The 22,957-nt window shown below is 41.6% G+C and overlaps 1 protein-coding gene across 14 annotated transcripts in view; it reads left to right on the forward strand.

The window, feature by feature from the left end:
- Positions 1-22,957, forward strand: part of scrib (scribble planar cell polarity protein) — a 79,044-nt gene continuing 56,087 nt past the window's right edge. For 11 of the 14 annotated variants that reach the window (XM_085419007.1, XM_085419013.1, XM_085419008.1 and 8 more), the window contains exon 1: positions 3-1,094. In XM_085419007.1, coding sequence (XP_085275133.1) covers positions 936-1,094 — 159 coding nt within the window. In that variant the 5' untranslated portion in view covers positions 3-935. Of the gene's footprint in view, positions 1,095-22,957 lie in introns of all 14 variants that reach the window. The other 3 variants (XM_085419016.1, XM_085419020.1, XM_085419021.1) reach the window with 2 other exon arrangements.

Raw genomic sequence — 22,957 nt, forward strand, 5'->3', positions numbered from 1 at the left:
AGCCCAGCCCCCCACACGGCAAACCGGCCTGCCTCGGTGCAACAGGGGAGGTAAGCGCGGCTGCGCACGGAGCTCCAGCACTTGCTACTGGCATTTTCACGCACGTCGGACTAAAAGAAAACTAACTGGGAAGTTTATTTGGATAATTTTGAGATGTCGCTAATATACCCCAAAGGCCGGCGTTTTCCATAGGTTTTATTATATCAGTATTAGCTAACGGCAGCTAGGCACAAAGACGTGCAGTCATCTATACTAGCCGATGCTGGCTAACTAACTAGCTTGAGGACATCCTACTATCATACTCGGGTTAATCTCTGCTGACTCGCTCTCTGTGCTGCGTTAGCTGTTTCGTTGTAGCCGTTTTATCTGTACCACAAGTCAAGTGGCTGTGTGTGTTTTTTGCAGTCCCCACTCATGAGTGCGACACTTGGAGCAGCCTTTCTGCGTAGCGGGCTTGTTTCGTGGTGCATGTTTTCCAGCTAGCCGCGGCAGAGCTCGGGTCTGATTCGGGGGATGTGGTGGCAGTAGAAAAACAAGCTAACGATACTCTCGTCAGTACGAAGAAGTGAGGAAACACTTGATCCGAGTGGGAGTTCTCGTTTTCTTTTTTTCGTTCATTCTTTCTTTTTTTTTCGTTGTTGTTTACGTTGATCGTGATCCCGGGCTGGATGACGCTGACGCGGACCTGACAATCACTGGACACGGCTGAACTGAAACGGGGAATATCGCTAACAGATCGAAAGGATTATTTTGTGTCCCTTAAGTGGATTTCGGCCTCTTGTTAAGGATCTTCGTGTGAGCACAGCAAGTGTTTGACCCTCCAGCAAAAATACCCTCTCTCCTAGAGCGACCTTTTACCCCCACAGCTTCACCCTCCGATGCGGAGATTGCAGTAGCACCGGCAACCAGACCCCCCTCCCCTCCGGCGGCCGGACATGCTGAAGTGTATCCCCCTGTGGCGCTGCAACCGCCACGTCGAGTCGGTGGACAAGCGGCATTGCAACTTGCAGACGGTTCCTGATGAAATATTTCGATACAGCCGCAGTTTGGAGGAGCTTCTCCTTGATGCCAATCAACTCAAAGAGCTACCAAAGGTATGCAGAGAATTTAAAACACCCATATACCAATACCCAGAGGGTGAGTCAGTACATGTCACTGCGCCAAATCCACATTTGCTAACAGTTGAGAATCACTCACCTGTTGTAGAGAAAAAAGGTGACATAACCAATAAAGCAGTTTGCATAATGTCAGCTGCTCAGGTACTTCCTCCTTATCAGTGCTGCCTCATTCCTTGCTTGGAAATGAGTTGCAGTGTTGTAACAACACATTCATTACAAAGTTGTGCTGCACATATGTTAGTGGATAGTGGGGCCAGTAATCAGTCCTTCTACAGTCAAAGCCATTAGTTGGTGTTACCTTATTTGCAATGGATTTATCTTGGCTTTTCTATTTTTTAAGTATATAAGTGAATTAAATCCTAAGTAAAAAAAAACAAAAAACCCCAATCCAGTATCATTTGTGTGTTTTTTGTCAAGAACAGTAGAGTGCTGATAAGCCAGAGTTTATCAATAGAAGAAAAAGTAGAGTATGGCGTAAATACTGGGGTGTTATTGTCTGTTAAGAAGAGTATAGAGGGTAGATGGACTAGCTCGGATCAAAACAGCTGGCATGCACAGTGTTGCCTGTAGCATTGGCCAGTTGGATTGGATGCAGCCTCTTGAAGGCATGCGTGGAATGACTTGCAAAGCCATCCCCACCCACACTCCCACAGTTTGAAATATGACAAAAGTTCTCTTTGCACTGCTCAGTTTATTTTAAGGGGAGCAGGACTGCTGTCGGTATGATTTCTTCAGACTTGCGGAACAAAACATTTGCTTCTTGCCTCTCAAGTGTTTAGTTGAAAACATTGTTCATCGGTAAGACCAGTGATTATCGTGATCGTCATGTTGCTGGGAGTATGTATGAATAGACATTGTCTGTCTTTATTTCACAACTTTAGCTTTAGTGGTGAAAGGGACGAGTGGCATATTCACCGATAAAGATTGTTAACAACTCAAGGTCAGCCGAGGCTGAAGTGTTGGCACCGGACCACCTGGGAATCAAAACACAATAGAGCTTTTTGTTATTTTCTCAGAGCAGTAGATACACATTCATTGCAGGAACCACTGTTGACCATTTATCCTACAGTCTTTTGGTAAATAAAACTGATATTCAAGACAAGAAAAAGGGGACAACCATTATCATATTTTCATATAAAATAGCTTTGCATGATTGAAAGTTTAAAATAATCCACATTTATCTTACACTGTGCATTGGTGCAGCCCTTGAGATTGTAACCGTTTGAAATAAGCCGCTTTAGTTTCCTTTACTATCCAGTCAGAGCCAGGTTTTTGTGATTGGCTGTCTCTTGCAAACAGAGAGACAGCCTATCACTGTCTCGCTGTAATCAGTCATCAAGGATCCAAGTTAAACTTTACATAAATAAGGTAAAAAAAAAAAAAACCTTAAAATTTTTCTGTTCCACCCCACAGTCTGAGAACTACAGGTGTAGACTTATTTGGGCAATTTTTGTATTTTATTTCCTTTTCTTCCCTTAGTTTTTTAAACTACACTCTTACTGCCTTAGGAATTAAAATCTTGTAGGTTTTCTATTGTGCATGGAGAAAGAAATCAGCTGAACTATCTTAGCCTAGTTTGCCTGATCAGGTTCACTGGCAGACAGAGTGCTTTTCCTCAACTTCGTACCTGACAGACATCCACGGTGTACCTGGTTCCTGTCCTCTGAAACACAGAGTGACAGATACACCCAAATACTCTAACCGACTGAGCCTGTCTGCGTGGCGCTGGCTTTAATCGAGAGACATAAATGTGTGGTGACAGAATGTCTCCTGTGGTCACGGTGAATGCGTAGCGTGCAGACACGAAGCATCTGGGTGCTCTGTGGTCCTCAGAATCAGCGGGGCTTCAGCGAGGAAGCGGCGCGAGGGGGTCAGGTCAATACAGGGTTGGAAACAAGGACACTGACTGTATGATGAATGGCATTGCCACTATGAGCTCACAGCTGAGTGCCTCTGTGCAGTTCTGTGCTCCTGCCCTGTCACTATGTATTCAAGTCAGAGATGACTCTCTGGACCTACTAGTCAGTCTTCAGCTATTTTTAGACTCAGTCTCACATCCTAGTTGTTTGTTTGTTTTTTCTTCTGTTGCTCATCAGTTCATCATGTGCGTCTGTGAACGAGCCAACCTTTCATATGACAAACAGCCTGGACAGCCTGGCCTGCTTTTTTCCTGCACCACCATGTACAACATGTGCCATAGATGGAGAATAATTGGCTCAGGGGGTGACACCTCTGCAAACTGTCACTTCTTTTAAATTAGCAAAGACGCGCTGGCCAGGTGTGTGTGTGTATGTGATAGGTAACGTATTGAAAAAGATTCAAGCACCTTTTCACAAACTATAGATGCTGAAATGCAGTTAACTGCTTTTAAATTGGTAGTGAAGAATAAAGCAGTCAAGATGTAGCAGTGATTAGTGTCACGCTGGGTGTGCATGGGTCTGGATGCTGTTGGTAGGGGTTTAACGGCGTGAACAGATGGGAGATTTGCACGGCCCATCCTGACAGTTTCTTAAGTTTGCTATGACTCGGCCCCAACCGCACTGCTCGCTGTTATCTCTGGTGATGATGTCTCCCATTTCCTAATTCAACAGCATCTTATCCGGGCACTGATTATTTTATGTAGAACAGTAATAGCATTAAGTTTGACTTATGTGTGTGGACTGGGTTTAGAGAGCCTTTAAGTCAACCACTGGATGGGGATTCCCCACATGTTCATACATCCTTAGTTGTTAATGCCACTCTCTTTCTCATGACAGGGAGTCCTTAATCATGCATTTGTTTTGCTGCTGGGTTCCTTATTGTGTAAATTACCATGTAGTTTGACTGTCAGGGTTTTCCTGACTTAAGACGGGCCTTTGGTGGGTGACTACACATGTAAGCTGGATTTGTCTGCAGAAAACTTCTAGGAAAACCCCGAGTATAAAAGGCCAAATTCTCCTGAATCCAAAGCAATGCTAGAGAAATCATTGATCTTAATTAAAGTTTAATAAAAGTCATAAATTGTAAAATGAAATGTAGTAGTCTCTCTACTTTCAGCTCTGTATTCTCAGCAAGGATGTTTGCTGTCTGAATTTCTTTTTAGCCGCTTTGAAAAACTAGCCTAGGCTGGAATATCATATGGAGGAAGAGGGAATAATCTTTTTAGCCACTCTCAAGTCCCATGACAGGTTACAAAGAAGTCCATTCACCCATCTGATTTCCTCCCATATCCAATGTCATAGCTCTTCATGTTTCCTGTGTGCTCTGTGTTGGCCTTCACCAGGCTTACACTAAATTTGCAGGCATATCATGATTCAAATGATCAATTTTAAGATTGTGTGTGTGTGTGTGTGTATCAGTTACACCTGCCAAAATCAAACAGCAGGTTGCTGCTGTTTGCAGCTTTTCAATATATGCACTTGCTCTTGCTCTTGCTCTTCTATTGTTGAACTAGGGAACAAATCCTAACTGGGTGTGCCCCGGTAAGACTTTGCCAAACAGGTTTTATGCATGTCACTGCCGGTGTTGTTGCCTAATAGGGCCTTCCAGGTACAACTGAAGGTAAATGTTACAATAATTTATATGATTTGCTGTCTCAACACTGCTCAAAACCAGTTGTATGACGAATATGTTATTAAATAAGTGCATTATTTAGTTGTCTGTCATAGCTGTGAATGCACTGCTTTCTTGTTTATCTCCTTGACTGAATAAACTTGTAAGGTTTTATTTTAACTTGGTAAAGTTATGAGTGCAGATATTTAGTTTTGAATGGAGACAGGATGTAAACATGCTTGTTAAATAGGATGGGTGACGTTGTAGTCTTTTAAATCCTCAGCTGTCACCCTCTCTGTATGTGCTGACAGATCTGTGGCTAAAGGGCAGATTAGGGCTTCACCCGGCCATGAAAAAGCCCCGCAGCGCAACAGTTGTGACCCCTGCATGCAAGCCGGCTCGCCTCTGCGCACACTTCCTGTGGTATCTGCTTCTTTGCCACTTTGCGAATGTAAAATGCATTGATAAACATCTTGAGCGCCATTCTCCTGACTCCCTTGTGTTTATTCGGCCTTCGGTCAAATGAAACCCAAAGTGGCCTATTCACTTAACCTTGACTAAATGTGAATCAGTTTACACGAGTTTGAATGGGCAAGTGTATCTTATGGAAAAGCGATTGTACCCATCTTCTGTGTAATCCTTAATAAAGGTGTAAGAGAACATCACCCTGACTGGAATTTATAGCCTGAAGTGGGATGCTCACTAAGTTTTAGTGTCATAATCTAGGACGTGTATATTTCACCCTGTGTCCTCTTGAGTTATGCATTCTGTCTCGCCTCCCCGAGTTTCCAGTTAACTTTACAGTGGAGTCCTGGTTTGTCTCTCCCCTGCGACTAGCTGAAGTAGGCTAGGGCCAAAGATAAATTGCACCTGCCGGTGGCCTCTCTGCGGTAAAACGAAATCTGGCTTTTCTGCTTTCCTGCTGTTCATAACGTAGGGTAAAGCCGTTGTCCACACAGTGTAAACGTGTCCACATCTTAAGACAAACAGTAATATCTCCTCTTTGTGAAATTGACCCACCCCACTGTGGTTGTGAGAAAGCAGAAGTAATATTTTGCAATCACCGTTATCGTCATCATAATCACCACCCCGCTTAAAATTGAAAACACATCCAGAGCTGGTGAGACTATGAAGAAAGAGCAATGTGAGAGGTCGGTTTCTTTTCGATGCACAAGCTCATTCAGCAGGTTTCTTTGTCTGAGCTGATGACCAGCTGGTCTCACATCCTGCCTGCCCCTCCCCCTCAATCTAGTGGGACAGAGGGGTAATGGGAGGTGTATGTCTGAGCGAGAGAGTGAGTATATAGTGGTGATTGGAGGGGGTTATTCCGGAGATGGATTAACAGGAGTAGGGGGGTTCTGTGAGTTGAGCTGAACTCCACTCATCCTCACTCCTCTGGGGGTCTGGTGGGGTCATTCATCAGTCCATGACGTGCAGTGTCAGGTGGGAAAGAAGAAGTCTGCGAAGTGGTCACAGATCCCAGATCTGCATTACACAGCTACAGGTGTGCATTCTCCTTCCCGCCCCCATTTCAAGCCCAGTATCAGAAAAATCTTAAAAAGGGATGGTAAAGTAATTTTTTTTTGTTTGCAGTCATGATCAGGGTATATTATGCACCAATCTTATAAGTAAAATGCATTCAGATTGAAATATAATATTGGTTATGTTATTAACAGAGTTGTTTTTCATGGCTAAACCAATTTTTTTTCTTTGCCTATACCTGTCCAAATCAGATTATGTATTTTCAATTAATAGTGGGGTTAGGCTAATTTTATTCATACATCATATTTTAAAAAGCAGCTCTCACCTCCAAATCTGGACTTTTTTTTTGCCCTTTATTAAAGTGGAACTGAGACAGAAGGAACATGGAAAAAACATTAGATTTGAGGTTGTGAGGATTCCACGAGCCGGCATGAGACCGTTTGGCATTTTAAAACCTTCTTTCTGGGAAGTGGCAGCGTTTAACTATGTAAAAGGAATCATAGAGTGCAACACGTTGCTTCTGTAAGGCATGCATAAACACACATCTGACTCGGTGCATGTTACTGCTGCTCAATTATGGCAAAAGTCCCAATGAGAATTTCTTTTTTTTATATGATTACTTAGTCTCATTAATGCTAGATTCATGAGTGAAACTTAATTAAACAAAAACCCAAACAAATGCTAACTAAAATGGGAGGGACAGTATTTGGAAGAGGTGTGCCTAAAGACAAAAGAGCACCATCATAGTGAAACAGGTTGTAGTGTGATAAGTGTTTCATCTTGTTTTTACTTATGAAGAGAAGGCAAAATGGTAACTGAAATTAACGTTTGAAGTACACAGCCTAGTTATATATCTAAAGTATATGTGGACCAACAGCCAACATGTACTTGGAAAGGGTATATACCTCTCATATTGCTCTGTGCCAAGAGAGATTATATCTGTTTTGACCTGAATGAGTGTTTCATCTCAGGTTATTTCTCAGAAAACAATGCTGAACGTTTTCTGAATCCAGCAGCTGAAATGCTTGACTTGTGAGTTGCTCTTCAAATTTAGCAATTACTAACGGATGATAATTGATAATCTGAATGAGTATTGCTTGCAAGTCACCTTGATATGGAGAATAAACGCAATCTACAACTCGTAGCCTCGTTATAATACGATCCGAGTCCGATCCTGTGTGTTTAAATTGACTTTGAGCACAGTAGCACATTGCTCATCAAATGATCCTGTGTCTTCAGTGTGATTCGGACTAGATGCTGGTCTGTGTGTTGCTGTCTCACACCACTCTCCCGTGCACTCTGGCCTCTGCCTCAAAGGTAAACACAGAGGCAAAGCTCTGGTGAATAATTGATGGCTGTGGTGGCAGTGGCAGCTGTTTGCAGTAGGGGAGAGTCTGTAGCTGCTGGTGCAATGAGATAGGAAGGATACCTGGTGTTGGCTAAAGACAGACATGATGTAAGGTGACACCATTTTTTTTTTGTCCCTCTGTATTTATGTGTTGATCTTATCCTGTAAACAGTTGGTTTAGAAACATCAGAAAGGCATAGGGATACTTGTCTCTAGGAATGATGTTTATTCTGCATGAGTAAACTGTCTATGGCATTTGCACATCTTCATCAGGTTATGTTTAGGCTACAGACTCCAAAAGGAGGAAGAAAATCACTGCTGTCAATGAGCATATGAAGTTTGGAGCGTTTCAATTCAGCTGTGACATTTCTTCATGAAAGGATGCTGTTTCTGAACTTTCTGATCGTACAGAAGCTCAGGGGCAGCACTCCCAGTCACACAAGTGGCCCTTTGAGGCTAATCTGTCAGGGTGTCGATGTCCCTGTGGGGGGAATAGGTCATCCAGGATGGCATTAAAAACCAACCACAAACAAATGCTGCCCTTTATCTGTAGGCCACACACAATCACTGAGGGCCTATCACTCTGAAAAGTTCAGGCCGGTCAGATCTGTTAACGGCTGTGTTTTTTCTTGTTGATTGCTTTATGTTGGGAGCGTCTCTGTGAGCAGGAAGTGGGATTAATTAAGTTAGTCCTGGAATGGACTGTTTTTGTGTGACCATCTTGAATCTGGACCTTGTTTTTTAGAGCATTTAGAAAACGCAGCGTTTTAGAAAAATTGGGTTATGTTTTAATGCTGTTTGTTCCAGTACTCCTCCAAGCACAGCATTGTTTCTGTTTGTTTCTTGCCCCTGCTCCTCCCGCTCTCGCTCTCCCTCTGTCTTCCATATACATGCTCACAGTGCATAACTGATGGTGTTTCTGATAAAGGACGTTAAGCACCTTGTTTCTTTGTAATCCTAAACGATGTAGCATGAACCATGAAGGAATGTTAAGCTTGAGATCTCAAAGGTAACGATAAAGAAGCATAAATAACACAGCCACAGCAGTGCTTACTACTTTGATAGCATTGTCTGCACACCAGTTTAACTCTTCATCAATTGATGTTACTGCCATCCAGCCACACTGGTTCAAAACCAATACTTTTCACCTTAACCCAAATTTTGAGTAAATATTGTTTCCAAGCCATAGACTGAGCCTTGCATATTTTTACCTTCCCATTGGAGATGTTGATGAAACCCTTGCATTTTCCCTCCCATCTGCTATGTTCAGCCCTGACAGTATTACAACTACAGCAGTGTTTTTTACTATGATGCCCATGTCTACATACTACTTCAGTGTTCTTTACCTAATGTTAGACACTCACTGATGTCACACACATTCTGCACTGTAGACTGTATATAAGTGGGCGAGCAGCTACGTCCGTCCTTTATACAGTCCGTATGTGGTTTAGCTGCTTTTGCTCTGTGAAACACAGAAAATTAAATCTTTCATTCCCGAAGCAAATTAGTGTCGGTGCATGCAGATTTATTAAAACAAACCATTTGTGTACTTTTGTTCAATATCAAGTATGTTCTCAGAGTTCAGGATTTCCTTAACATTAAAGCTATCACTGACTGAACAATCATTAACAACTTATCTAAATTGCCTGCTTCTCTTCCTTATTGATCACAGTATTGATTTTTCCCTCCCATTAGCTGGTATCATGAGTGGGTTTTGCAGCCAGTGTTCTGACCATCTACTGATCCTTAGATAAATCAGCTAATACATCTTTATTTACCATTTGCAGTTTTGTATGGCATTTATCATATTTATTTTACCCATGTTTGCACAGCATCTTCCGTTTTTCTGCACTGATGAGCTCTTTAACTAATATATTACAAAACTTTCTGGAAGTGCAAACTTTCTACTTTTGAGTAGAGGGTGGAAGGAGCATATGGATGTTTCCTTTGGTGGATTGTTTTCCGTTGTTGTATTGACTTGAATTGACTTTTTTTGTCCATTTTTGTGTAGGATTGGTAGTATTTACTATTTCTATGTGTGCTTTGGCACAGAGAAAAAACATTCAAACAAAGAAGATATATTTATTGTTCTCTCTAAAAATGTAAGGCCCATCTGTGTGGAAATGGTCTTGTTACTGTGTTCATGGTTGGTTTATTAGTTTTTAAGCAAACACAATGTAGCACAGGCTGGGTGATGCCACACTTTCAGGCCTCTAATAGAGAGGTGCTGATGGGTAAATGTTTGTGTGTAATACAGGAAGAATGAGTGCAAGAGGTCAATAGAAAAAAGCACAGCAGGGATCTTCGGAGATGACAAAGCGGCATGCACGCATATATGTGCCATGCTCATGCCGCTGATGAATAATGAACGAGGCTGTGCCGGGTTTGTGTAGGACGCGGTGACGCTTTGTCCTCTATGGGTGCGTGCACATCAGCAGCCCCTCCGAGCACATATCTGTTCATCTCCAGTGCTACTTTTTCTAAAGAAATGCGTTTGTCTCAGCACTTAAGCCTTTCCTTTCCTTTTTCTTGTGTTGACCTCTTAGCTTTGAAGTGACTTGATGTGGTCACAACAGAGCTGCCAAATCTGATGACTGATGCAGTAAGTGTTGATAGACATGGCATTGTTTACAGTAAAAGGTCAGTTATTTTAACTTGAGCCGTCGCAGCATTTCACAATACAACTCTTTGTGCTCATTTTCTCAGAGGGTGGCTTTCTAATAATACTTCTCCCACCAGGCAAACTTGACAAATCATTTATAGACTTCTGCAGCTTTCCAGAAAATGGGAATCTTTTGAACTCAGGGTGCCCTTTTACATCTTTTCTTATAAAAGGCTGGACCATTTACTCCTGTTTTGATACAGTTTTATGATTAGGGGTAGGGCTGTTCGATTATGGCAAAAATGATAATCACGATTATTTTCACTGAAATTGAGATCACGATTATTTGACGATATTTATTTCGTCCGCCAGAGCTTATATTATTTTTTTACATGCTGTAGTGCCATTTGTGGGAGCATTTCAAGTTGCTATACATCAATACAACTGTTATAGCCCATATTTTAAAAATGTGTATGCATTAAGTCCATAGTAACTACATTAATTGCAAAAAAGTGCAATAAACTACAAAAAAAATTGAAAATCGTTTTTGTTTTTTACATATATTTCTACTTGGAGAAATTTAAGAGGTTTATCCCTCAAAACTTTAAATACAAAAAAGTTGCAAAAAATAGTTTACAACAACAGGAAATTTATTTTGAGTGTCTTCATAGTTTTATTTTTGGAGATACAGCAATTTTTATATACTGCAGGAAAAACAAAAAAACAATCCTATGATGCAAATTTGCAAAGAATGTGCATGTGCATCAAAATAAACTATTTCCAGCAGTGCAATTCGAGTTCTAAGGCCTACAAGTAAAAAACTACATTTTCCGCAAAAACGACGTCACTTGCGATAGTTCACGTTGACGTCTTTTTCAATGTGGGAAGTGTTAAGAACAGCTGATCGGATCGGCAAAGCGTGTTTCTGGAATATTATGTTTTTGTTCCTGCAAGCTCTTTTTATGCAATTTTTGCAAAGCTATATGTGGAAGGAAACCGTGACCGAGGACAAGCTGATGGCATAAGATGTAAGTACAACTCCTCCGGTTTCATATGGAAAAAAATTTATTGTGCTAGCTTAGCGTTCAGGTTCTACAGGGATTTAAAAATAGTTACACAAAACGAGCATGCTGCTCTGACCGGCTTTAAAGGTTTAACAATAACAATGTATTGAATAATGACTTTAAAAAATAATATAAAATAGTGTGCAAATACTGATAACAGTGCAAATGTTTGCAATATAAGAAATAAATGAAAAATGTGAACTTTGCAGTGTTGCTCTGTGGTGCAGCTACGACACCATAGCAAAGTTTACACACTGTGTCTACTTGATCCACGTCTGACTCCGCGAAGCCATAATGTTTCCACACCACTTAAGTTTTTTTTTTTTTTTTACCTCTCTTTTCAACCAACGGCAGTCCACTCCTCTCCAAATAACTTCTGCTTAGCTTTCCGAGCTTCCCTCGGGTCCTCTTAATTGTTGTGACGCGTGTTCGAAATGCAGAGCAGTGCGCTTGATTTGCCACATGGAGCAGCGCGAGAGTAAAGCATGAGGGAGGGGCTAATAATCGGCTCAGTCATTTTTAATGATCGTTGAAAGCCCAGATCGTAATCGTGATTAAAATTCTATTAATTGAGCAGCCCTAATTAGGGGTCATTTTTAAGCAGATTTGCCTCAGCTCTCCCATAATAATGGTTTTGCTGAGACGTTGTGAGTAGCTCGATGTGTTCTGTGTAATTAACGGAGCGTAGCTGTGTTTGCACTGCAGAACGTGACTTCCTAGGAAATTCAGGCATGTCTGGAATCTCCAGGAGTTTGCCCTACCCTCTGGAAGCTGAACGGACTCTCCCCTCACTCTCACACACACTTGAACTCACTGATTTCACATTCCTGCTGGAAAAGCCCACACACAGACACTTCGCTCAGCGCTGCAGCTTGGCTGATACGCATAACATGCTTCAGTTCAATTCTCAAGCTAATCAAGCTTAATTTTAGTCTCCTTGTTAACTGTGAGCTTCCTTTAATCGAGTAGAGTTTTAATTAACCTAGCCTATGTTCTTCTGGGACTTGAAACACAACTGGGAGCACTGTGCAGAAGCTGAACTTGAAGAATAAGATGAAAATTCAGTTTCAGCTGGTCATTTTTTTCAGATTAAAGCCCAACAAGTGACAGTGATGTCTGCAGATGGATAGATATGTTTTTTGTTATAGGTTGTGTAAGAAATGCTAAAATAAAAAGGTTGCACCAATGTAGAGTGATCTGACGGATCATCATCTGTGAGTGATTGCCGATAAGATTCCAGTCAAGGTCTAAATTTACTCTTAGACTCATAATGGTTAACAAAAAAGTTACCGTAATGGTAGCACCTCTTCCCTCTTGATATGAGTGTGCATGTGGGCCATAGCTGCATTGATTCGTAGTTGTCTGTTGACTTAATGGAAGCCTAGTGTAATTTCCTTTCTGGATGTGTGTGTTAAGACTCTTTGTGGAGAGCCATTTTTACATGCAAACACTGAACTAGTTAATGTTATTCTAGGTGCAAGGAGGAGAAAAATAACCATTCCAATGTTAATATTTAATATCATTTTAGTAGTCCAGATTATGGTCAACAATTACGGTATGCTAAAACATCCATCGCCTATGCTCGTTCTCTTCAGGCTGAAAATCGGAAATAAACCCATAGGGTGAACATGCTGTGATAACCTGCTGCATTGAGCATTGACTGCTAGCGAGGACTTAAGAACTGCAGAAGGAAGGATGGTGCTGAGTATAATTAGCCGAGTTTATACTAAAAGTCCCCGGAGTGTTTAGTTCCAGGAATTGAAGCCATGGAGCTTTCAGAGAAACTAAAAGGTCCCTCAGCAATTTATTTGTTTTTGCTGTAATCTAAAGAAGCTCTAAAGAAGGTGTTGTCATTGTTCTTGTTGTTATTTTATGATTTGTATATTTAAAAGCGATGGCTGTTTTACTATGTGAGTTTTGCATGCACTAAAATAGAATGATAACCTTAACAAAAAAAAGCCAAACCTTTTGGGGGTTGGTTAGTGGGTGGATGTGTTTTAACAGCAGAATTTGGCATCTTTCTGTACCTACTCCAGGGACGGTAAATCTGAGAGACCCCTGGAAAAACTACAGCGCAAAGTTTGATGCATTGGTTCAATTTGATGAGGACCATTTAAATTTTTTTTTTTTTTTACCAATCTATAAGTTGGAAAACAAACAAACAAACAAATAAAAAAAAAATAGTGGACTGTTGCTCTCCCAAAAGTCACCATCAGCAGCTAAAAATTTGCTATCCCGATCTCAAATTAACGATTAAAACTTTCATTGTTCTGCTATGTTTGGAGTTGACATCTTGGTTAAAGTTAGTAAACCCTGTGGATCCTGCGTTGCCGCTAATGAGGCAGCGGTTATGGTCAACAAGTATAACCAAATATACTTTTCCTTCAGCTACGTGTACCTTGCTGCAGCTTTCTCCTAAACGATAGGTGTTGCAAATAAGAAAAAATAGTGCTCGTTGCAGGAATGTGAATTAAAACTGATTACATTTCTTGGCCAGCTTGGGAATGCCGGTGATCTCACAGAAGAGACGGAGATGTTGCCCTGGCAGTACGAGTTCTGGGCTTCAACTGCTGCCCACATTACCCAGATAAACATAAAGTGATTGGATGGATGGGTGGATGGAAGCAGTGGGAAGGATTTCTGTCGAATGTATCATCTTTACACATTGCTGCAATACTTAACCTCTGTGCCACCAAAGAATTTATATTGATGGATCATAGGAATGCCTGCGGTGAGTCGCCTGCTCGCACAATCTAATCTGCAGCCTCTCCGTTTGGTGCACACCAGTTTAAAAAGTAAGAAAAAGCACAACAGTAGGTGGTTCATTCTAGCAACCTCGTGCCTGCTCCAAGTTCCTTTGGTGGATAGAAAGATGATGGTTAACAAGCTCTGAGCCTTGATGCTGGTCCATATATCATTGGATTTTAAAAATACTTAGTCTTTAGAGCAAGTTCCCCTGTTGACACAGGAGCATTTTTGTTTGTAAAGTGTGTGTGTGCACGCGCCACTAGATGCCTCTGGTTTGACACAAAAACATGTCAGATAAGATCAAGCACATACTGATACTTGTACTAGAGCTGGGCGATATATCGAGTTTTTAAAACATATCGATATATTTTTATACGAGATATAAGATGTGACAATATCCTTTATATCGATATAGTCTATGTTACGTTATAATTATAGTTGTGGAGCCGCAAGTTTGCCTCTCTTTCGTCCACTTTTGTCTCTACGCAACGTTACTCCGCCTCGCCTTCACTGAAGACAACTCCCCCTCCTCCCCCATCGCTTCACGTGCAGGCAGCGACAAGACGGACACGGCAAATCTCCGTTAACGAGTTACTGCGCATCGCCCCATGCGTGGGGCTGGACGGCGTCAACGTGCTAACGAGCTAACCGCGCTAACGAGCTAACAGCGCTAACAGCGCTAACCCTAAAATCCTTTCATTCTCTCAAAAGTTGATAGCGCGCCTTATGTATGAATTCTGGTTGTGCTTGATGACCGCGAACCGATTTTATGTGGTACACGGCGCTCAGCAATCTGTCAAAATGTTTGAGTACGACTTTGGTAAGCTACGGAGCTGCACCGCTTGATAGGTTGTCGGCGCATTACGGCTACCGAGGAGCTTCGCGGAGTGATACGTACTGTGCATCAACGTAATATTACCGTATTGTGTGTGTATAAGGACCATAAATGGCACCTGTAAGAGACGTGGTTATGAAGCGGATTTCAAACTCCAGGCTGTCAGTCACACAGCAAAACTTGGGAACAGAGCAGCTGTAAAATCTGTCTTTGTTATTACGCTCAGCGTCTTTTAGTTTATATTTTGACTGCACAATTGTGAGCTCTTTGTTTAGCACAAAAACAACCTTGTTTTCTTTTATTTATGGAGCATTATTATTTAATGAATGCTCATAATTTAATTTTGAGTAATTTTTCATGTACATCTGTGCTGTATGTTAATAAAAGTGCCTGTGTGACATCTGGGACACAGCTTTGACTAAGACCTCTCTTTTTGTTCTTACTTTATGGCTTAAAAAAAAAATCGAGATATATATCTTATATCGCCATCCAGCTAAAAAATATCGAGATATGAATTTTGGGTCATATCGCCCAGCCCTAACTTGTACCCTTGTTGGCTGAACTCATACTTCATAAGACACAGCTCATTGGCGACAGCACAATTCAATCAGTGCTCTAAAGAATGATGTGTCTTGCTTTTTTTCCCTTCTTTTTCTATTAATCTTTCTTACATGCATCATCGGGTCCGCCAGTATTGTATTTTTAGATCGGTTATTATAATCAAAGTTCACAACACGGGACGTGTAGAGGAGCGTGTTTCAGGCAGCCAATGGGAGTCGGCGTGTGAGTGCCTGCGGGCTTAGAGCTCATGTTTTGGTCGCTCCTGGCGTTGATCCTCTCTGGAGTCATGTGGGAGTGGATTGTAGACAACTCTGTAATTACACTGTCTACATGACATACTAATAGGGTTTGGCTTGTAATCCTATGTAACGACATCCTTTTCTTGCATCTTGTATGGAAGGTAACAACTGCGGCTGTGGCTTAATGTATATGGAGAAAAATCTGTAATAAAATTGTAATTAGTATGAAGTCTTCACAGCGATGTTTGTCCTGCTTAAGTGGTGCAGAGGTTCACATGCTGCCATCTTTGGGCAGATAATGTGTCTGAATGAAGCGGTGCTCTGTTTTCATTTTATCGTCACTAGGGAGGTTTCTGCTTCCTCGATTCCCCCGGGCTTTTTCGCTGAACAAACGCTGGTCTCCAAGGTGATGGATCTCCCAGGCCAGCGGCTTGCCTGATGCGGGGGCACATTTATCCTGTGTTGTCAGGGAGAGCCACCAGATTGGCTGGGGCGTCCCAGGCACTGCAGACCTACTCTAGCTGCGTGTGCACACAGAGGCCGTCGATAGTCCAAAACTGCTTTTATCAGAGAAACCTTGACCTCTGTTTGCCCGAGCTAAAACTGTCAAACAGAAGAAGAGCGAGAGAGAGAAAACAAATGGGCTTGTTTCAGAGCCGCATTTGGTCTTTGGGTCTGTGAAGAAGCTACAGCAGCAAGTCAGAGACACGTTACAGCAACACCTAAAGTGGAGCAGTTATTTTTCCACTGGGGGTTGAACGCTAGATGGGCGAACGACATAGAAATGACTTTGTGCTGCTCTTGTAAACCACTTTTTGAACTTTTGTACCTTTTCTGAATATCTACACAATCAGTGTTGACAGACTTCTTTTAAATGAGAGAACACAGGCTCTTTGTATTTGTGGTTACATGCATGCTCACTCTGCACAGACCTATTTCGAGCCAGACCAAACCCTGTTTGTTAGTAAATAAGTAAGAAAACGGTGGGAGATGTTGTGCAAACTAGATTTCTTTTTAGATATCTGATTAAATTTGGCTGCTGGGTTTCAAAGTCCTTTTACTTGATTCCAGGAAACTGAGCGATACTGCAGTGTTTCCCACAGATTTAGACTATTTGTGGCCAGTGAGGGACATGTGCATGCATGTATGTGCAGCTGAGGTTTTGTTATATTCATTTATAGAATAATTCCTTTCATAAGTTTCTACTCTGGAAATATTTTATAAGCCAAGTACTTTGTGACGGTGAATAACTGCACAATAAATCAGCTGCTTCTCCAGTGAGTCTCTAATCCTGCGGTTGTCTGACAGAACCGCAATGTGTGAAATTGTCTCAGGATGTGGGATGGGTGGACAAGGGATAAAAATGCCTGGCCAGCAAGCTGGGCTGGAATTCACTGGCTGGTAGCGACTGAACTTTCAAAATAAGAGCAAAGTGGCTGTACACGAGGAAAACTGTGGTTTGGGTCATTCGGTCACTGTCATGGACTGCAGGTCCTTGTTCTGTGCTGCAGCCTCAGTGAGCTCAGTGCAGTGGCACATGGATTAGTTCTCCAGGTGCTGCAGGTTCTGATTCAAAGTTGATTTTCAGGACAGGTGGAGCACAGAGAAGTGGAGAGTGTACAACCATGAGATGAGATAGGATCTAAGCAACCCCTAACTAAATTTGGGACTTTGAGGGACATTTGTCTAATGCTTAGAGGTTGTCTGAAATTTTGGTACTTTAAAAAACTGCTGCCCTTGTGACCCAGCCTTGAATAAGCACAATAAAATGGTGATGGATGGATAGGAAAAACTGGTTTGCATGTAAGTTTGATATTAGAGGGTTAGGGATGTTCGTGTAAGATAAATATAAGCTGTTGTGTTTTATATGAAGCCAATTTCCCTGGCTCCCTCACTAAGTAAATACAGTTGACATAAATTAAAAGTAAACCTTTTTTTATGATCTTACCAAGTAAGCTGTGTACACTTTATTTCACTTTGCTGTCTGCTAATCATCTTTGGCTTTCAGTAGGCAAGAAATCTAGAGATAAGCACATCTTTTTGAGGCACAGTTGTTGTGAGACTTATGTTAACTTTTGCATTTTAAACTCGATCAAAATGTGGGAGATTGACTTGATATGTAGGACAGAGTAAAAAGAGTATAAATGTGAACTCTCACATAAAATAGGACACTTGGACACCATAGATGAGAAACTCGCTGTGGAAACTGACATCAATGACTGCAGCTTTATCAACCCAGCAAGCAAGCAAGTGGGGCCTGGGCTAGCTGGTTAGCAGCAACTGCACTTTCAAAATAAGGGCAAGGCAATGGCTACGAGGAGACTAATGGCAAATGGGGCTTGTCTCTCCGAAAGATGAAATATGAAAGTGAAATGAAGGTGATCTCTTTTTAGTGTGTACATATAGGGCATCTCTGTGCATGGGTGAGGACTCCAATTTCTTTCCACAGTCTAAAGAGATGCACGTTAGGTTAAGTGGTTATACTTAAATGTGTGTGAATGTGGGCACGAGGGATTGTCCATCTTTCTGTGTTAGTGCTGTGATACACTGGTGACCTCACTAGGTTGTACCCCACCTTTTGCTCCATGACAGCTGGAATAGGATCAAACATCCCAACTGGACGAACAGTTGAAAATGGATGTTTACATATAATTTTTAGTGCCTTATTTACACATTGTTTGCTAGTAGTGGCTGTTTTGATGGAAAACTCTTGTTTCGTCAACTAAATTAAAATAAAGAGAACATTTTCAAGGGTTAAAAATCTGAATTGCTAATTAGTCCAAAACAAAAACGGTGAGAATTGATCCCAATCTAGTGGATGAGCTTAAACATTGTCAGTACAAGTACTGTGTGTTTTGCATGTGTGTATATTTAAAAGCTAGCTGAAATGTGTGGCTCTTTGCACTTTGTAACGCTGCACATGCAATATTGCATGCAATATGTGGCTAAAATTAGCAGTGGTGGTAGAATCAGGTTAACACACAGGCCACTGCAGAATGTGGTTATGCATTGCTCTGGTCGAGTGGTTAATGTCTGCTCTGATGCGAGAAACTTGCAAACAATTTACAAAATTACTTGTTCACAACTTTCTGTCACAAAGAGAGAGGTGCTGCCGTCTGTCAGGGCTGTAGCCCTAGTACGTTGCAGGCATCAGAGACAGCAGCTAACTGGGGTTGCATGTTAGTAAAAGCCGAATAGTCTAATTTTTTATTTGGTTTTTTTTTTTGCATGCCAACTAGCAATGGCAGTAGCAACTTGTAAAGCCGGGCAACTAGATATACAGAACAATAAATTAACACTGTTTGAAATGCTCAGGGAACATTCCTGAAAGAGATGTGTTGAGAGAGGGAGACTAGCCAGACTGTTACCGGAAAACGATAGACGCCGAGCCACATGATACTGTCAGGGAGGCCACAACCTGGACACACACAATGAGTCAATTGTACCGAAGCTGTTCCTACACACTGACACTAAGTTTTTAAAGGAGTAGTACTCTTTGTTATCCCAGTCGCAGTAATCTTAAGGAGCTGCTTGTAGTTACTGAGTGTTGAGGAAGTATTTTTCATTGTCCTGTTTTCCAGTAACTTGTTACGCTACATAAGTCAGGCATTTTCTTCCTGAACAGGTTTCTTTTTCTGTTTCCACCGATCTTCCACTGTGAATCAATCAGCTACAGGAAGTTTTCTTTTGAGATACATTTAAGATATGAGGGTTAGCTCGTGACAAGTATTGACAGTATACTAACAAGCCAGAACATTACTTGTATACACAACACCTCGACCGTGCAGGACCGGAGATGCCGGCTGTCTTGATGCTCGCCGCTGAAGCACAGCTCCACTGTGAGACAAGCTGAGAGCTGGCATGCAGACAGGCAGCGCATACCGGATCCTGCCCATCCAGGAAAGACCCAAACGTCCTCTGTGGGCTATAAACAATAGGGCTTCTGGTTTTTTCGTGTCATGTTTGTGGGAACACAGAGAAAATGAGAGAGCATGTGACGAAGTCAGGGAAAGGGGAGTGGAGGTGGTGGCTCTACTGATCTGCTTGTGTGCTCATTCATTCCTACAGTGTGAGAGCATAGCGGAGGATCTCAGACCATTACTTAAAGTGAGAATCAAAATGCTGACAATAATTCACCCAATATTCTTTGGAGAAAAGTCTTGTTGAGGTTAAAAAAAAGAACCTTTTCAAGAGTGATTTGAAAATGTGATGAAGGGAGTGAACGCAGCATCTAAAACGAGTGCAATAGCAAATTGGGAACATAAGAGTACAGATTCAGATGAGTTTAATTGCAAATTTAAGATGACTTTCTCTCAGATGTGACCAAATCTGACACTTTCATTCTCTACTATAAATTAATCGAGGAAGAAGCAGCATATGAATAAGGTGTTGTTTTTTTTGTTTTGTTTTGTTTTTCCCCCAAATGTCTTCGTAAGATATTGGGAGAGCAAGATCATCATCCAGCTTCTTTGAGTGCTGGTCAGTTAGGCCCATCCCAGGATCAAAACCTTGGATGGATCTAACATGGAGATGTTACTGGAGATGATGATGGAGAATGCTCAGAATATCAGAGGGAGTCCACACAGGTTTACTTGAACAAAAGAGAATTCATTTAAAAACGAGGTGGAGGGGGCCAGAGAGTGTGAGTGCTTCATCTTTGCCAGCTTTTATAGCCTGGACGTCGAGTGAACTGCATCATCTCACAGCCCTCTCTCATCAGTCATCATGAAGAACAGCCTGCGACTAGACAGAGGAAGGGATGTCAGAAAAAGTTGTTTTGATTGAAATATATCTCTAAACTTCACAAATTCGTACCTGACATCTTATAATAATTAGGAAGACTATGACTACATGAATTCAAATTAAACAAATTGGAAAATACAAAATGGTAGCAACCCACTTAGCTTTGCTTTGACTCTGTCGTGATTTGCTCTGACCTCTCCGGGAACCGGCGCTACCAGCCGTCATTTACATTTCTAGGCTGTCGTGGTGCTGACGGAGCCACACCCTTTAGTTTTGTCTCATCATTAGAGGAGCTGTTTCCTCATTCCCTCTGGCACATAGCACTTTATACTTTAAAGGTGTGGTATTGCTTCCTGCTTTCTGTAATGTAAAAGTGGGATGTTGTCGATAAGGTTATTGACTGTTCTGCATTTGTGGGATGATTGATTGGTTCAGTCGGGTAGAAGAGGAGCTGTATGAAGCCTCTAATGAAAGCAAGCTGTAGCACTTGAAGCTTTCAGGCTGGCTGCTGCTTTGAATTTGAGTTTGGGTTGCAAATCTGCACCGGGACTCTTGTTCCTTCTATTTCTGTGTTTGTTTTAATAAAGTTGTGCACATGTTGTTCCAGAGCTGCTGGTGGAAGCTTTTCTATCACTGCGACACTTTTAGCAACCAAAGCGGTAATTAGCCCACCAATACAGCAACACTGGAGGGATTACTTGTCTATTTTTAAAAATACTGCCGACTGGAAATCGCTTTGCTACACCAAGCAATCATGACCAAGAGAGCCGCATGCCACATTGTTTCCCATCATTATACATGTGTCTTTGGAAAAAAGATGAAATGGTACTAGAGTGCCCCCCACCTCTTCACTTTATTTGTAATTCCTTACAAACATGGTATAAAACTACTTTTAAATGAGTTTCTCTACAGTTAAAACAAGAATATAGTCCGAGTGAAGTCTATTCGTGTGGAGGAGCCTCTTAGTCACACAATGTCACATCCACCTGTTCCTCCTTTAGTTCTGTGTCTACATCAGTTGACAGAAGCTGTTACAAGATAAAGATGAGATATAGGCTATATTTATCCTGGGAGTTGAGGAAATTACTAGTTTGAAAAGTCAAATATAGTATCACAAATCAAAATTTACATGAGAAAAGGCTCATTAAAATCTATGCACTCTTTTTAATTTTTGTAAAGTTGTCCCGTGAACCAGATTGCAGTCTTTGACTTCATGTTTTTTTTTTATAGCTGCAATTTACAGATGACTCTGAATCTGTAAATTGCATCACATGCAGGCAGTCATACAGTTGCTATAAAAGGCTATGAGGATGTACTGAATAAAACGTCTGTGTTTGCATGATAGTGAATGCTGTGTAGAATGGGCACATTGTGGGTTGCAACTTCCTTGAGAAATGCTCGTCTGTACAAATATGACTTTAAGCCACTAGTCACAGGAAACCAAACATTACAAAATACAAGAGATTAAATAAAAATCTGCTGATCTGTTGGTTGGTATGTTCAATTCAAGGCCATGCTTATGTAGCACGGATTCAGAAAATAGCAAAGTGGTAACCGCTTGGAAGTATTTCATGTGAGCTACAAGAACATCTTTTCTTTGTAGGTTTGCAAAAGAATAGACTTGACTTCAAACTGTGGGCAAGTGAGTTGGCAGTGACCACTGAAAGCCATATGCTGTCTTTTTAATATTGTTAATATTTAAGTTTAAGACCTTGCTTTATAGTTTAGCTTATAGTTAGAATAAGGTTTATGATATGCTTTGTGACTTAGTTGAAATGGTTAAATTTGGGCGTAAGAGGCTTAGGAATGCATTATTGCGATTGAATATGCTTACAAAGATAGCCAAACAAACTCTGAGTGCGTGTCTTTTTCATACACGCAGAGGTCTGATAAGAGAATGACTTTTAGCCAAAGTATGAGAAGAGTTTATCCCTGCGACGTCAAACTACACTGTACTTGTGCATGTCCCCAGCAATACAAATGTCAAGTTAGAGTGCTGTTGAGCTACACATACGGACAGATTTCTCAGATTACCAGTTGATGCTATGAGATGGCAGAAACAGCTGGCTAATAGGAAACTTAAGTGCTGAACATTTGGTCCTCTCCAGGCCAATCCTCACAGACGTAAGTCCTGTGTAAACTCTGCAAAACTGAACCGCTCTCCCCAGAGGCAAAGGGGGGAAAGCTCCTGTCGTCACTGTTATTTATTACCATGTAAACTGTGGAGAATCCTTTGCACTCTCAGTAGCTTTGCAGAAACCTCATCAGGCTGCGCAGTTACTACGCTGAGGGGTTGAGCTCTTACGTTGGGCCACATGATCATTGTTTCAGTTGAGGGTTCCTCTTTCCTCCTGAGCTGCTCCCTCCTGTTTGTACAGGCAAAGGAAGCAGTGACTCAGAAAGCATAAATACACAACTTTACTTGTATACACGCAACGAAACGCACTTGCATAAACTGTGTACATGCACTACCTCCGAGCCCTAACCCCGGCAGCTGCGCCCATCCGTCCATCTCTCACTGAGTCTGTGCTGACTCGTCCTCACTGAAGAAAGCATGGCAGCAAAAGGAGCAGAACTTTTTGTCTACAGGACAGATGGAAGAAGAGAGAAATTACTATCAATGCCAGGATATTAGTTTGGGACATAGAGTTAGTAGTTTGGGGGTCTTGCAGAATTTATAAAGAAA

This window comes from Rhamphochromis longiceps, linkage group LG9 (genome assembly GCF_057381845.1).
Source record: "Rhamphochromis longiceps isolate RC_006_pf linkage group LG9, R_longiceps_female_GT1.1, whole genome shotgun sequence".
In the NCBI taxonomy this organism is placed as follows: domain Eukaryota; kingdom Metazoa; phylum Chordata; class Actinopteri; order Cichliformes; family Cichlidae; genus Rhamphochromis; species Rhamphochromis longiceps.